Raw genomic sequence first — 15,516 nt, forward strand, 5'->3', positions numbered from 1 at the left:
GAGGGAATGGTTTTTTTTTTGCAGGAACCTTCCTCTGCCACGCCCACCAAGCCACACTTACAGAACCGGTAGTAAAAATATTTGAATCCCACCACTGCACCACCTCTTCTTGTCCAGTACTCGGCTGACACAATCCCGACACGATCTTCATGTCAACTAAAAAGAGACCCCTTTGGTCTTTTTAGCTGCCAGAAAAATGGAGTGGGGGAAAAACAAGGCATTCTTGAAATGCCTAGATAACCAACTCAGCAGCCCAAAGTTGTCGGAGCATATAAGAAGGTTATTGGAGAGCATGATGGATGACTCTTGGAGACGGATGTGTCCCATTGGAGAAGTCACATCCAGCGGGGGTGGGGAAAAGACCAGGGTCAAGGGGGAAATGTATGGTGTGATTTAGTACCGGCTGCAACCAGGCACACACCAACATGGCAATCTCTAATAAACCAATTTACTTTTTCTGAGATGCGTCTAGAGACTTTTGCTTTGAATGAGGGTGGATTTGTTGGAGCCCTGAGACTTCGGTGGTCTCTAAGCTTGGTTGTTTTCCCGCAGACAATCACTCCAGCTAGGTAACATCATCAGGATAGTGATGTGATGATGTCACCTAGTGTTGGGTAATGAAATGTCTATAAAACAACAAGAAGAAGCAAGCTAAGAGAAAACCAAGGCCCCCACAGTCCTTCCCCTCCTCCTGGAAATCCCCCATTTTTCCCCCCTAGCACTCACGATGTCATTGAAACATCTGTACAAAAATAGAAAAAGAAACCAGGACTATTTTTTACTAGGATTCGGCAGCAAGAATGGTTTTTTTTCGCTCAGCAATGGAAAAATAGAGAAATCCCCTTAGAAGGCGAAGTGACCAAGAAAATACGGATTTGTGCAGAAATGGGATAGACTGACGTTGGAATTTAAAAATACAGGCGAGACAGAATATCATATGGAATAAATTATATCAATGGTGGGAATGGAAAGGAGGGACTGAGGAATAAAAAAATGAACTAGGATTTGTAAAAACAGACAGTTGAGGTTACGTATGTAATTACAACTGAATATAATGGACAAGACAAAAGGTATTAAATTAGCAGTGCAGAAGATGTTACCTTGCTTTGTAAATGTATATACTGGATAGGCTAAGTGTATAAATGTATGTAAGAACATGTATTTTATACTTTGGTACGTAAGGCAAAGATGATGCCAGGACAGTCGCACTGTGTCTAATATTTTAAAGTATAATTAATAAAATTATTTTTTTAAAAAATGAAACATCTGCACAAAAACAAACAAGTCCAGAGAGCACCAAAACCCCACAGTCCTCCCCTCCACCTGTCCTCCCCCTCCACCTGTCCTCCTCCTCCCCCTCTCCCTCCTGGAAATCCCCATTTTCATCTAGCACTGATGTCACCTAGTTTGGGTAATGCAGTTTCTACAAAAAACCAACAGATGCAATGGAGACCCCCCCCCCCACTGTTCTTCTTCAGGAAACCAGCACATCATTAAAATGGTATCCTCCCCCTTTTATGATGGTTTGTTAACCCACCCTTTCAATCCCAGGTCTAAAACATGGGAAAGATTCTTCAAAACAACTCTACAAAGAGACTGTTGTATGTTCAAAAATGGAAGTTTGACACCATCTAGGAGAGGCTAATTTCTTTTCTTAGAGACAAAACAATACCTTCATTTATGGCTGCCTGGAAATTTAGGACTTTGGATAATATGGGAAAAGTGCGTTCTTTTATAATCATAGAGGAGCATGAGATAACTTTTATCATTTCTATTTACATTTATGAAAAGATTGGAGACTTCTATTTTTTTTCCTTCTTTCTTTCTGTACTTTTGCTTTTTCTTCTTTCTTTTCTGTTTGTTAACTTTTAAGCTTTGTAAAGCTTTGAATAAAAATGATTTTTAAAAAAAAAAAATATCCCAAAACAAATCAAACTTACGAGACAGGCAATGATGACCCCCACAAAATTTTTTTTATCAAGAAGGAAGGTTGGGATCGAAGTCCAAACCTCTCCAAGTTGATAAAATCAGACCTGGATACGACTGCCTGAAACGTTACCAAGTCAACCCCAGCCAGCTCAAGTTCTGCCTGCATTTCCACTTCAAATTAGAGTAGAGCTGGAAGGGACCTTGGAGGTCATCTAGTCCAACCTCCAGTGATGCAAAACCCCTGTAGGCAACCTCCAATGAAGGCCCACAACCCCCAACTTCTGGTGGCAAGCTGTTCCTCTGGTTAATTGTCCTCACTGTTTCTTGTCTTGCCTTCTTGGTGCTTTGGAAAATAAGCTGACACCCCCCCCTCTCTGTGGCAGCCCCTCAAATACTGTCACATGACACCCCTATCAAGTCACTTCCCAAGGGGGGAACTCCAGAGGTGGAGTTCTTGTCTTGTAAGCAGGAGGCTGCGAGTTCAATCCTAGGTAGAGGCTAATCTTTGGAATGGACTCTCCTGCTCAAGCAGGGGGTTGGACTAGATGACCTCCAAGGTCCCTTCCACCTCTGTTGTTCTATGATTATGGAGGCAAATCCAAGGGAAACGAGGTTGAATTACCTAAAACGCTGAGCCCAAACAAAAATAGAAACAAACGACTGTCTTTACTGGGGGAAAAAAATTTTGTTTTTATTTGTCAAAACTCTCATTTCACAGCCCTGTCCAGGTAAACCCAGAGCTACAGGTGAGTTACATAACACAATCCCCTTCTCTTCTAACAACAAGGATGGGAGAAAAATCGTGATTCAAGGTACAGGATTGCAAAGGAAGCTAACAAAACAGAAATTGGGACGGAGGGCGGGAGGGGGGACAAGCTAATTCATCCCAGGTGACCCAGGTGGTTTACGGGGGAGACCCTCTTCCCCCCCCTCAGACGTATATTCAGCGTCACGGTGCCACCGGGGCAAATGTTGTAATGGGAGAATGTGCGCCCATCCTCCAAGGTCTGGCTCCCATAAGTCAGCCAAAACTGGCCGTCTTGGATTCGCTCCTGCGCGCAGATCTGGGCTCGGAACCGCGCCACCGTGTCTGAAGGCAGGACGTGGTAAGTGGTGGTTCGGTTGTTGGCGTTCCTCAGCAGAACCGGGATGGACTCCTCGTTCTTCACCATCAGCAGGAGAGTGTCGCCGGTGCGCAGCCCGTAGGTGGCGAGCGGGGTTCCGTCCTGCAGGTCCAGGTGGCCGCCCGTGGAGGAAGCCAGCTTCTGCTGATAGGGGGACACCCCAGTCTGGCGACCCAGTTGGGTTTTGAAATCCCAGACGGTTTGGTTGGGGGAGCAAACCACGGAGTGGACCTCGCCCGTCAGCAGCTTCACGCTCAGGGTCAGCGCCTGGGGAAGCGCAACGGAGGATCGGGTTAATATTCAGCGCCCAACAGAGGATCGCTTTAACCGGGCTGTGAAGGCGACTTTCCCGCCCACCCCGCATCCCCACCCGGCCTCCTTCTCCAGGAGGACCCCGAGGGGGGGAGGAAAGAGAGGGGGGGAGATATCCATCCATCCATCTATCCATCCATCCATCCATCCATCCATCCATCCATCCATCTATCTCTAAATCTGTATCTATCTATAAATCTATCTCTAAATCTGTATCTATCTATAAATCTATCTCTAAATCTGTATCTATCTATATCTATATACCCATATCTATATATCTATATCTATACACACACAGGCTGCGCCGCCGCAAAGGCGCGCAAGCCCCGCTTTCCCACGGTCGCTTCGCCCCGCTTCTTACCATCTTCAGCCGTCCGTGTTTCGAGCTCTCGCTCCGTCCGCAGCCACAAATAATAAAAAACCGCCTCTGACTTCGCCGGTTCCGACCGCCTCCTTTTATACGGTCCTCCCGGCTTTAGACCCTGCCCGGCAGGGCGGAGCATCTCCGGAAAACAAAAGTTGCCAGCGCTGCGCTTCTGCGGGCGGAGGAAACGAAACTCGAAAAGGAAACCGAAAGGGGCGGCGCTGTTTCGTTTCGGCATTGTTGATTTTTTTTTTTTTTAATGTGTGCCAACTTCTTCTTTATCTAGTAGTTTCATTTTATGTTTTATTAGATCCATTTTTTTTTTTTAATGCCACCAGACTCGAAATTCTAGACCTAGACAACCTAGAACTACGCCGCCTTCGGTCCGATCTAAGTATAGTATATAAAATCATACATTGCAATGTCCTACCTGTTAATGAATAATTCAGCTTTAATCATAATACAAGAGCAAACAATAGATACAAACTCAAGGTTAACCGCACCAAACTTGATTGCAGGAAATACGACTTCAGCAACAGAGTGGTCAAATGTCTGGAATACTCTCCCTGACTCTGTGGTTTCTTCCCCAAACCCCAAAAACTTTAACCTTGGACTGTCTACTATTGACCTCACCCCTTTCCTAAGGGGTCTGTAGCGCATAAGCGCACCAATGTGCCTACCGTCCCTGTCCTATTGTTTCTCTTATTCTTCTTTTATTTTTCTTATATGTACCCATTTCATGTATTCATAACTATGTATATACTTATACCTATTATCTTGAAAGCGATTGACAAATAAAAATAAATAAATAGAGTCTTCTGGTTTGGTGGTTTCTGTCGTTCTAATTCCAGGCTCCTATCTATGTTCTTCTGCCAACATCTTTTGATTTTGTTTCTTTTTCTCCCCTCTCCCCTTAATGTCAGAGGTCTCCAACTTTGGCCACTTTAAGACTTGTGGACTTCAACTCCCAGAATCCCCCAGCTAGCCATGCCTGCTTTTTCTCCCTCTTAATCTCCTAAAGTAGAGACAGATTGCAGAGGAAGGGATTACAAGAGATTAAACTATGCTGGCTGGGGAATTCTGGGAGTTGAAGTCCACAAGTCTTAAAGTAGCCAAGTTTGGGGACCCCCGTCCTATATTATAGCTAGTCCCCGAATATATGCCGTAGCAGTGTCCCATACATATGGCTGGCACAGGAAGGGTGATGGAGTTTGGAGTGCCATCGATTTTAGAAGGGGTTTCTAAAATCTGGATTTCTCTTAAGGCCGCCCTTGGCTGGGCACAGGATGATGGAGTTTGGAGTGCCATTGACAGACTTTTGAAAACATTTAACTAGGGGTGATGGGGGGAGCAAAGCTTTCCTGTAATAGGAGTGGAGGAAGTTAACACCCACCCCTCTCCTAGGAAAATGAAATATTTCAAGATATACTAAAAAGGCAGAATATTTCCCCTAAAAAGAGAAGTAGAAACTCAGAGAAGTAGAAACTCAGAACCACCTTTGTTAATGGGTGGGCCGTTAAGGCTTGGGCCAGAGTATTCTACATAACAAAGGCCTCTACCCATATCACCACCTGGCCTGGGAAGATGGCATCAGCCAGCATTCAGGGGAAGCCATGTGGTCCAAGCTAAGACCCCCTCTCCCCCCCGCCCCTGGGAGTCTGACAGCCAATGGGACACATTTTTTACACAGGAACAGAAAACAGTAAAGTGGGGCCTAACGGAGGGTCTCGCAGCATCTTTCCCCTCCTCCTTTTCCTTCTCCCAACATCTTGAAGCATGTGATCGTCCCTTTCACTTTGGAGCTAGCAGCCTGTGGTCCTGTCCACCATTAAAACCATCTTTCCAAACAGCCTCCATGCTTCCAGTGTCCTTTTCCCCCATTTTGGAATTGAACCCAGAAGGATATTTCTTCCAGCAAGAGAAAGAGGGAAAACGGTTTCAAATTTGGGTCGATTTCTTTCACTTTTCAGGAGGCTAAGGCATCGTGTATCAAAAATGCCTCCATTTGTAACAATTAATCAGAAAGCAAAGCAAAGCAAACCAAGTCCTGTTGTTTTGTTTTTTGTTTTCAAAAAGAAACTGGGGAAAAAAAATAACAAATTCAATATTTGCACAAGACAATAAAACCAAGGGCTGTTTGGCAAGATTGTAAACTGGCTGGAAAAGTGCAAGGAAAACACAAAAACACTCCCCAAAAGCGGGCTTTGATTTTAGGGGCAAAGCAGGCTAATGGGATCTGAAGTCCAAAGCATTTCCTATTGTGTGTGTGTGTGTGTGTGTGTGTGTGTGTGTAAAAAATCACACAATTTCACATAATCACATAATTTAATTTTTTAATTTATTAAATTTGCAGATTTTCTTTAAAACAGTATTTTGAGCAGGGCCAGCTGTTGGAAGAAGGGGTGATCCCTACCAACATCCCACCCCCCCGGAAATGGCTGATGGGACTTGTAATCCAAAGCATCCCCAGTACAGGTAGTCCTCGAGCTACAACCACAATTCAGCCCTACATTTATGTTGCTAAGTGAAACATTTAAGTGAGTTTTGCCCCATTTTATGACCTTTTTTGTCACCGTCGCTAAGCAAATCACTGCAGTTGTTAAGTATGTTAAGCGTGGCTGTTAAGTCAGCCTGGCTTCCCCATTGATTTGGCTTGTCAGGAGGTCACAAAAAGGGATCATATGACCCCAAGATGCTGCAGCCGTTGTAAATGTGAGTCAGTGGCCAAGCATCTGACTCTTGATCATGTAACCATGGGGATGCTGCAACGGTCGTAAGTGTGAGATAAACCACAAGTCACTTTTTTTCAATGCCATTGTAACTTTGAATGGCCACTAAATGAACTGTTGTAAGTCGAGGCCAAGACTCCCTCTGATCTCTCAGTCCTCTGCAAAAAAAAAAAAAGAGATAATTTAAAAACTTGGACCTTCGCAATGGGGTGGGAAGGCAGCCTTGCAACTGAAGAAAAGCTAAAGTGACCTCAGCCTCCCCAGCAAAAGGGGCGGTCGCTGGCTGGCTGGCAGGCGAATAGGATTTGTAGTCCTCCAAAGGGTTCCCAGATGGGGTGAAACCTAGAGGAGAAGGCCATGAATACTACCTATTCAAAATGGACAGTGATTTATATGTGTCTGTGTGTGTCTGTGTGTGTAGCATGCATAAATGTGTTTGTGTGTGTGTATAGATAGATGATTGATAGATGATGGATGGATGGATGATGAATAGATAGATAGATGATACACAGAGACATATAGCTAGCTAGATGATAGACGATAAAGACAGACAGGCAGGATAGATCATAGGCAGATAGACAGATAGATGATAGACAGATGATAGATGATAGACAGACCGATAGATGATAGATAGCTAGCTAGACAGATGATAGACAGAAAGACAGACCAATAGATGATAGACAGATGATAGACAGATAGCTAGACAAATGATAGACAGATGATAGATAGATGATAGACAGACAGCTAGCTAGCTAGATGATAGACAGATGATAGATGATAGACAGACCGATAGATGATAGATAGCTAGCTAGACAGATGATAGACAGAAAGACAGACCAATAGATGATAGACGGATGATAGACAGATAGCTAGACAAATGATAGACAGATGATAGATGATAGACAGACAGCTAGCTAGCTAGATGATAGATGATAGACAGATAGATAAGATGATACAGATAGCTAGATGATAGACAGATAGATAAGATGATACAGATAGCTAGATAGATGATAGACAGATGATAGATGATAGATGATACAGACAGATAGACATGATAGATGATAGACAGACAGACAGATAGCTAGATAGATGATAGACAGATAGCTAGATAGATGATAGACAGATAAGATGATACAGATAGCTAGACAAATGATAGACAGATGATAGATGATAGACAGACAGCTAGATAGATGATAGATGATAGACAGACAGCTAGCTAGCTAGATGATAGACAGATGATAGATGATAGACAGATAGATAAGATGATACAGATAGCTAGATAGATGATAGACAGATGATAGATGATACGGACAGATAGACATGATAGACAGACAGACAGATGGCTAGATAGATGATAGACAGATAGCTAGATAGATGATAGACAGATGATAGACGATAGGCAGATAGATATTCTTTCGAGAGCAGGCAACAGAGTTTAATTTTAATGTGGGCCAGGTGTGCCCACCGTATAAAACTGGCTTATCGATCTCATCTTATTGGACACATTCTGACACACGTGCTAACTCTGACCGCGTGCTGACCTCCAACCGCCCTCACCTGTCCGTGATGAGCCACGTGCCTTTCCCGCCTAGCGCTCTGGGACCCCCTCCCGCGCCCAGCCCGGCTGTTATTGGCTGATTTGGAAACCCGTCCCCCTCGGATTGGCTGAGTGGCCTCTTTCCTCCGAGGGGTGGGAACGCTTTAAAAAGTCGGCGGGCTCCTCAGGCCGAGGCAAAAGTGCGAGCGCGCTGCAGAAGCAGCACGTGCCGCCGCCGCCTCCTCCTTGTCGTCTCTTTCCCCTCTCGAAAGAGACGAAGCTGCGGGCCGTGCGGGAGCAAACCCATCTCTCCGTACGGCGCCTCCGCAGCTGAAGGCTTCGCAGATTAGATGACCGCCTCTTGCACGTTGAGGTAATCCTAGCGCGAGGCTCTTAGACGTTGTGGGATGCGGAGGGGAGCTAATGAAATGGCCTATTGGGAAGCAAGGATGGTGCCCGGGGTAATTTTAGTCTATTCTCGAGTAAAAACAGCCCCTGGGGTAATATTAGCCTATTCTTTGGGAGTAAGGCTGCACCTGAGGAAATTTCAGCCTATTCTCAAGGAATAAGGCTGCACCTGAGGTAATTTCAGCCTATTCTCAAGGAATAAGGCTGTACCTGAGGTAATTTCAGCCTATTCTCAAGGAGTAAGGCTGCACTTGAGATACTTTTAGCCTATTCTCAAGGAATAAGGCTGCACTTGAGGTAGTTTTAGCCTATTCTCAAGGAATAAGGCTGCACTTGAGGTAGTTTTAGCCTATTCTCAAGGAATAAGGCTGCACTTGAGGTAGTTTTAGCCTATTCTCAAGGAATAAGGCTGCACCTGAGGTAATTTCAGCCTATTCTCAAGGAATAAGGCTGCACCTTGAGAGTAAGGCTTTGAGATACTTTTAGCCTATTCTCAAGGAATAAGGCTGCACGTGAGGTAGTTTTAGCCTATTCTCAAGGAATAAGGCTGCACTTGAGATACTTTTAGCCTATTCTCAAGGAATAAGGCTGCACGTGAGGTAGTTTTAGCCTATTCTCAAGGAATAAGGCTGCACTTGAGGTAGTTTTAGCCTATTCTCAAGGAATAAGGCTGCACTTGAGGTAGTTTTAGCCTATTCTCAAGGAATAAGGCTGCACTTGAGGTAGTTTTAGCCTATTCTCAAGGAATAAGGCTGCACTTGAGGTAGTTTTAGCCTATTCTCAAGGAATAAGGCTGCACTTGAGGTAGTTTTAGCCTATTCTCAAGGAATAAGGCTGCACTTGAGGTAGTTTTAGCCTATTCTCAAGGAATAAGGCTGCACTTGAGGTAGTTTTAGCCTATTCTCAAGGAATAAGGCTGCACTTGAGGTAATTTCAGCCTATTCTCAAGGAGTAAGGCTGCACTTGAGATACTTTTAGCCTATTCTCAAGGAATAAGGCTGCACCTGAGGTAGTTTCAGCCTATTCTCAAGGAATAAGGCTGCACTTGAGATACTTTTAGCCTATTCTCAAGGAATAAGGCTGCACCTGAGGTAGTTTCAGCCTATTCTCAAGGAATAAGGCTGCACTTGAGATACTTTTAGCCTATTCTCAAGGAATAAGGCTGCACTTGAGGTAGTTTTAGCCTATTCTCAAGGAATAAGGCTGCACTTGAGATACTTTTAGCCTATTCTCAAGGAATAAGGCTGCACTTGAGGTAGTTTTAGCCTATTCTCAAGGAATAAGGCTGCACTTGAGGTAGTTTTAGCCTATTCTCAAGGAATAAGGCTGCACTTGAGGTAGTTTTAGCCTATTCTCAAGGAATAAGGCTGCACTTGAGGTAGTTTTAGCCTATTCTCAAGGAATAAGGCTGCACCTGAGGTAGTTTTAGCCTATTCTCAAGGAATAAGGCTGCACTTGAGGTAGTTTTAGCCTATTCTCAAGGAATAAGGCTGCACTTGAGATACTTTTAGCCTATTCTCAAGGAATAAGGCTGCACTTGAGATACTTTTAGCCTATTCTCAAGGAATAAGGCTGCACCTGAGGTAATTTCAGTCTATTCTCAAGGAATAAGGCTGCACTTGAGGTAGTTTTAGCCTATTCTCAAGGAATAAGGCTGCACTTGAGATACTTTTAGCCTATTCTCAAGGAATAAGGCTGCACTTGAGGTAGTTTTAGCCTATTCTCAAGGAATAAGGCTGCACTTGAGATACTTTTAGCCTATTCTCAAGGAATAAGGCTGCACTTGAGATACTTTTAGCCTATTCTCAAGGAATAAGGCTGCACTTGAGGTAGTTTTAGCCTATTCTCAAGGAATAAGGCTGCACTTGAGATACTTTTAGCCTATTCTCAAGGAATAAGGCTGCACCTGAGGTAATTTCAGTCTATTCTCAAGGAATAAGGCTGCACCTGAGGTAGTTTTAGCCTATTCTCAAGGAATAAGGCTGCACTTGAGATACTTTTAGCCTATTCTCAAGGAATAAGGCTGCACCTGAGGTAATTTCAGTCTATTCTCAAGGAATAAGGCTGCACTTGAGGTAGTTTTAGCCTATTCTCAAGGAATAAGGCTGCACTTGAGATACTTTTAGCCTATTCTCAAGGAATAAGGCTGCACCTGAGGTAATTTCAGTCTATTCTCAAGGAATAAGGCTGCACCTGAGGTAGTTTTAGCCTATTCTCAAGGAGTAAGGCTGCACTTGAGATACTTTTAGCCTATTCTCAAGGAATAAGGCTGCACTTGAGATACTTTTAGCCTATTCTCAAGGAATAAGGCTGCACTTGAGGTAGTTTTAGCCTATTCTCAAGGAATAAGGCTGCACTTGAGATACTTTTAGCCTATTCTCAAGGAATAAGGCTGCACTTGAGATACTTTTAGCCTATTCTCAAGGAATAAGGCTGCACCTGAGGTAGTTTTAGCCTATTCTCATAGGAATAAGGCTGCACTTGAGGTAGTTTTAGCCTATTCTCAAGGAATAAGGCTGCACTTGAGGTAATTTTAGCCTATTCTCTGGGAATAAGGCTGCACTTGAGATACTTTTAGCCTATTCTCAAGGAATAAGGCTGCACCTGAGGTAATTTCAGTCTATTCTCAAGGAATAAGGCTGCACCTGAGGTAGTTTTAGCCTATTCTCAAGGAATAAGGCTGCACTTGAGATACTTTTAGCCTATTCTCAAGGAATAAGGCTGCACCTGAGGTAATTTCAGTCTATTCTCAAGGAATAAGGCTGCACTGAGGTAGTTTTAGCCTATTCTCAAGGAATAAGGCTGCACTTGAGATACTTTTAGCCTATTCTCAAGGAATAAGGCTGCACCTGAGGTAATTTCAGCCTATTCTCAAGGAATAAGGCTGCACTTGAGGTAGTTTTAGCCTATTCTCAAGGAATAAGGCTGCACTTGAGATACTTTTAGCCTATTCTCAAGGAATAAGGCTGCACTTGAGATACTTTTAGCCTATTCTCAAGGAATAAGGCTGCACCTGAGGTAATTTCAGCCTATTCTCAAGGAGGAAGGCTGCACTTGAGATACTTTTAGCCTATTCTCAAGGAATAAGGCTGCACTTGAGATACTTTTAGCCTATTCTCAAGGAATAAGGCTGCACCTGAGGTAATTTCAGTCTATTCTCAAGGAATAAGGCTGCACCTGAGGTAATTTAAGCCTATTCTCTGGGAGTAAGACTGGCACTTAGGTAATTTCAGCCTATTCTCTGGGAGTAAGGCTGGCATTGAGGTAATTTTAGTATATTCTCATATCTTTGGGAACAGTAACAACCTGTGGGTCTTGAGGTATTCTCAAGGGCACAACAATTCAACGTATCTTGCCTTTTTCACTCTTAGGATAAAGAATAGAAAAGCACCTTTGTAAAGTGGATGAATTGGTTTTCTAGTCTCTGAAAATCAGGTGGTCATTTGGTGATGTTGATTTTTTTATTATTATTTCAGAGGCACTCTACGTGAAGGGAATCAGAACAGACAAGCAGTCGAAGACATCAAAGGTAAGTCAGGTTTATTAACTTCCCAGTGCTGTATTTACCCAAGAAGCCTGACAGGTACCATTGGCCACACGGGATTAATTATGGCAAAAAAAAAAAAAAAAACTTTGGGCCTTACTAAAGTACAAGTGTATCTAAAACATATACATTTCTAACTGACCAGTTCCTGAGCTTCCAGTCTCTGATGCTCAGACTGAATGAGCCTGGTAGACGGCCGCTGCCAATCTCATTCAACTGGAGACTCACGCTGGGCAGCTCTGGGGTTCCACTGGGTGACCCTTTCAATCCCAGAGTGAGCAGTGAGGGCACTCAGTTGCAAGCCCCCCTCCAGTCCCTGAGGACCCCCCTCAGTACTCCGACTGGAAGGGAAGCCTTTTGGATCACCTCCCTCCCACCTTCTTTTTCTTGGAAAGAATGCCAGTACCAGCCAGACTTCTTAAAACTGAAAGAAAAGCTGGTGATGAACTTTAATATGATGCTGTATACAAATGAGAATATGTGTGGCTTATGTTGAAATGCTTGGGTCCTTTTGATTCCTTTTGGGCTTGTAGATTGTCCCTTGTGCACAGATAAAGAAATGGTTTAGGTCTGTGTGTCTACTGATGGTTAATTTGTCAGACTGCCTGGTGGTTAGATATTTCATAGCTTTTGTTCCACTTGGTTTAATATACGATGGTCACTTTCCCAGTTGAAGTTTTGGTTGAGTTTTCCCAGTGTAGTTTGATTCATAGTTGGTGCTATGATTGATAATAGATTCTATAGTTTCCTTGCCTAGTGGAATCTGGCCATGGCGGTTCTCAGAACCAGACAGGAGAGCCTCAACGGGCCTTTTGAATGGTAGGTGGGGCTCTTCTGAAGGATTATAGATTCTATACTTTCCTTGCCTGGCAGAATTTGGCCATGGCAATGGTCCTCAGAACCAGTCAGAAAGCCTCAACGGGCCTTTTTAATGGTAGGTGGGGCTGTTTTGAGGATTATAGATTCTATAATTGTCTTGCCTAGTGGAATCTGGCCATGGCAATGGTTCTCAGAACCAGACAGAACGCCTCAACGGGCCTTTTTAATGGTAGGTGGGGCTGTTCTGAAGGATTATAGATTTTATAGTTTCCTGGCCTAGGGTAATTTGGAGGTGGCGATGGTTCTTAGAACTAGAAAACAGTTGGCTAGATGTGGTTGTTGGCTGATAATAGATTTTAGAGTTTTGCTGCCTGGCATGACTTTGGTCATGGCAATGGTTCTTAGAACCAGAGAGAAAGCCTCAATGTTTTTAATCAAATTTTACTACCGGTTTTGTGGGCATGGCTTGATGCGTCTGGCATGGCTTGGTAGGCGTGGCAGGGGAAGGATACTGCAAAATCCCCATTCCCTCCCCACCCCATTAATCTGCTTTTCAGCGCCATTCTCCTGTGCAGGACAACAAAAGAAGACCCAGCCAATCAGCTGGGACTCGGGAGGCAGAGAAGAAATGGAGGCGGAGCCAGTCAGAGGTAGTATTCCAAACTACTTAAAATTTCGGCTACTGGTTCTCCAGAACTGGTCAGAACCTGATGAATACCACCTATGTTTTTAATACTAGGTGGGGCTGTTGATGGAGAACAGATTTTAGAGTTTCTTTGCTTGGCGTAACTTTGGCCACAGCGATGGTTCTTAGAACCAGAAAACACAGCTGAACGGCCCACTTTTAAGGCTAGGCGTGGTTGTTGGCTGATAATAGATTTTAGAGTTTCCTTGCTTGGCGTAACTTTGGCCAGAGCGATGGTTCTTAGAACCGGAAAACACAGCTGAACGGCCCACTTTAAGGCTAGGCGTGGCTGTTGGCTGATACTAGATTTTAGAGTTTCCTTGCTTGGCGTAACTTTGGCCTACAGCGATGGTTCTTAGAACCAGAAAACACAGCTGAACGGCCCACTTTTAAGGCTAGGCGTGGCTGTTGGCTGATACTAGATTTTAGAGTTTCCTTGCTTGGCGTAACTTTGGCCAGAGCGATGGTTCTTAGAACCGGAAAACACAGCTGAACGGCCCACTTTTAAGGCTAGGCGTGGCTGTTGGCTGATACTAGATTTTAGAGTTTCCTTGCTTGGCGTAACTTTGGCCAGAGCGATGGTTCTTAGAACCAGAAAACACAGCTGAACGGCCCACTTTTAAGGCTAGGCGTGGCTGTTGGCTGATACTAGATTTTAGAGTTTCCTTGCTTGGCGTAACTTTGGCCAGAGCGATGGTTCTTAGAACCTGAAAACACAGCTGAACGGCCCACTTTTAAGGCTAGGCGTGGCTGTTGGCTGATACTAGATTTTAGAGTTTCCTTGCTTGGCGTAACTTTGGCCACAGCGATGGTTCTTAGAACCGGAAAACACAGCTGAACGGCCCACTTTAAGGCTAGGCGTGGCTGTTGGCTGATACTAGATTTTAGAGTTTCCTTGCTTGGCGTAACTTTGGCCACAGCGATGGTTCTTAGAACCAGAAAACACAGCTGAACGGCCCACTTTTAAGGCTAGGCGTGGCTGTTGGCTGATACTAGATTTTAGAGTTTCCTTGCTTGGCGTAACTTTGGCCACAGCGATGGTTCTTAGAACCAGAAAACACAGCTGAACGGCCCACTTTAAGGCTAGGCGTGGCTGTTGGCTGATACTAGATTTTAGAATTTCCTTGCTTGGCATAACTTTGGCCACAGCGATGGTTCTTAGAACCAGAAAACACAGCTGAACGGCCCACTTTAAGGCTAGGCGTGGCTGTTGGCTGATACTAGATTTTAGAGTTTCCTTGCTTGGCATAACTTTGGCCACAGCGATGGTTCTTAGAACCGGAAAACACAGCTGAACGGCCCACTTTAAGGCTAGGCGTGGCTGTTGGCTGATACTAGATTTTAGAATTTCCTTGCTTGGCGTAACTTTGGCCACAGCGATGGTTCTTAGAACCAGAAAACACAGCTGAACGGCCCACTTTAAGGCTAGGCGTGGCTGTTGGCTGATACTAGATTTTAGAATTTCCTTGCTTGGCATAACTTTGGCCACAGCGATGGTTCTTAGAACTGAAAACACAGCTGAACGGCCCACTTTAAGGCTAGGCGTGGTTGTTGGCTGATACTAGATTTTAGAGTTTCCTTGCTTGGCGTAACTTTGGCCACAGCGATGGTTCTTAGAACCAGAAAACACAGCTGAATGGCCCACTTTAAGGCTAGGCGGGGCTGTTGGCTGATACTAGATTTTAGAGTTTCCTTGCTTGGCGTAACTTTGGCCTACAGCGATGGTTCTTAGAACCAAAAACACAGCTGAACGGCCCACTTTTAAGGCTAGGCGTGGCTGTTGGCTGATGATAGATTTTAGAGTTTCCTTGCTTGGCGTAATTTTGGCCACAGCGATGGTTCTTAGAACCAGAAAATACAGCTGAACGGCCCACTTTAAGGCTAGGCGTGGCTGTTGGCTGATACTAGATTTTAGAATTTCCTTGCTTGGCGTAACTTTGGCCACAGCGATGGTTCTTAGAACCGGAAAACACAGCTGAACGGCCCACTTTAAGGCTAGGCGTGGCTGTTGGCTGATACTAGATTTTAGAGTTTCCTTGCTTGGCGTAACTTTGGCCACAGCGAT

The 15,516-nt window shown here is 44.4% G+C and overlaps 1 protein-coding gene across 1 annotated transcript; it reads right to left on the reverse strand.

The window, feature by feature from the left end:
- Nucleotides 1–2,578: 2,578 nt before the first annotated feature.
- ISG15 (ISG15 ubiquitin like modifier) lies at nucleotides 2,579–3,794 on the reverse strand. Its single transcript, XM_026688017.2, has 2 exons — nucleotides 3,727–3,794; nucleotides 2,579–3,320 (listed from the first exon to the last, which is right to left on the reverse strand). Exons 1-2 carry the CDS (start codon nucleotides 3,727–3,729, stop codon nucleotides 2,811–2,813), a joined length of 513 nt encoding a protein of 170 aa, XP_026543802.1. The 5' UTR covers nucleotides 3,730–3,794; the 3' UTR covers nucleotides 2,579–2,810.
- Nucleotides 3,795–15,516: the final 11,722 nt, after the last annotated feature.

The sequence above is a fragment of the Notechis scutatus genome, chromosome 13 (assembly GCF_049901735.1).
Source record: "Notechis scutatus isolate UNSWTSFEM ecotype Mainland chromosome 13, rNotScu1.2, whole genome shotgun sequence".
In the NCBI taxonomy this organism is placed as follows: Eukaryota; Metazoa; Chordata; class Lepidosauria; order Squamata; family Elapidae; genus Notechis; species Notechis scutatus.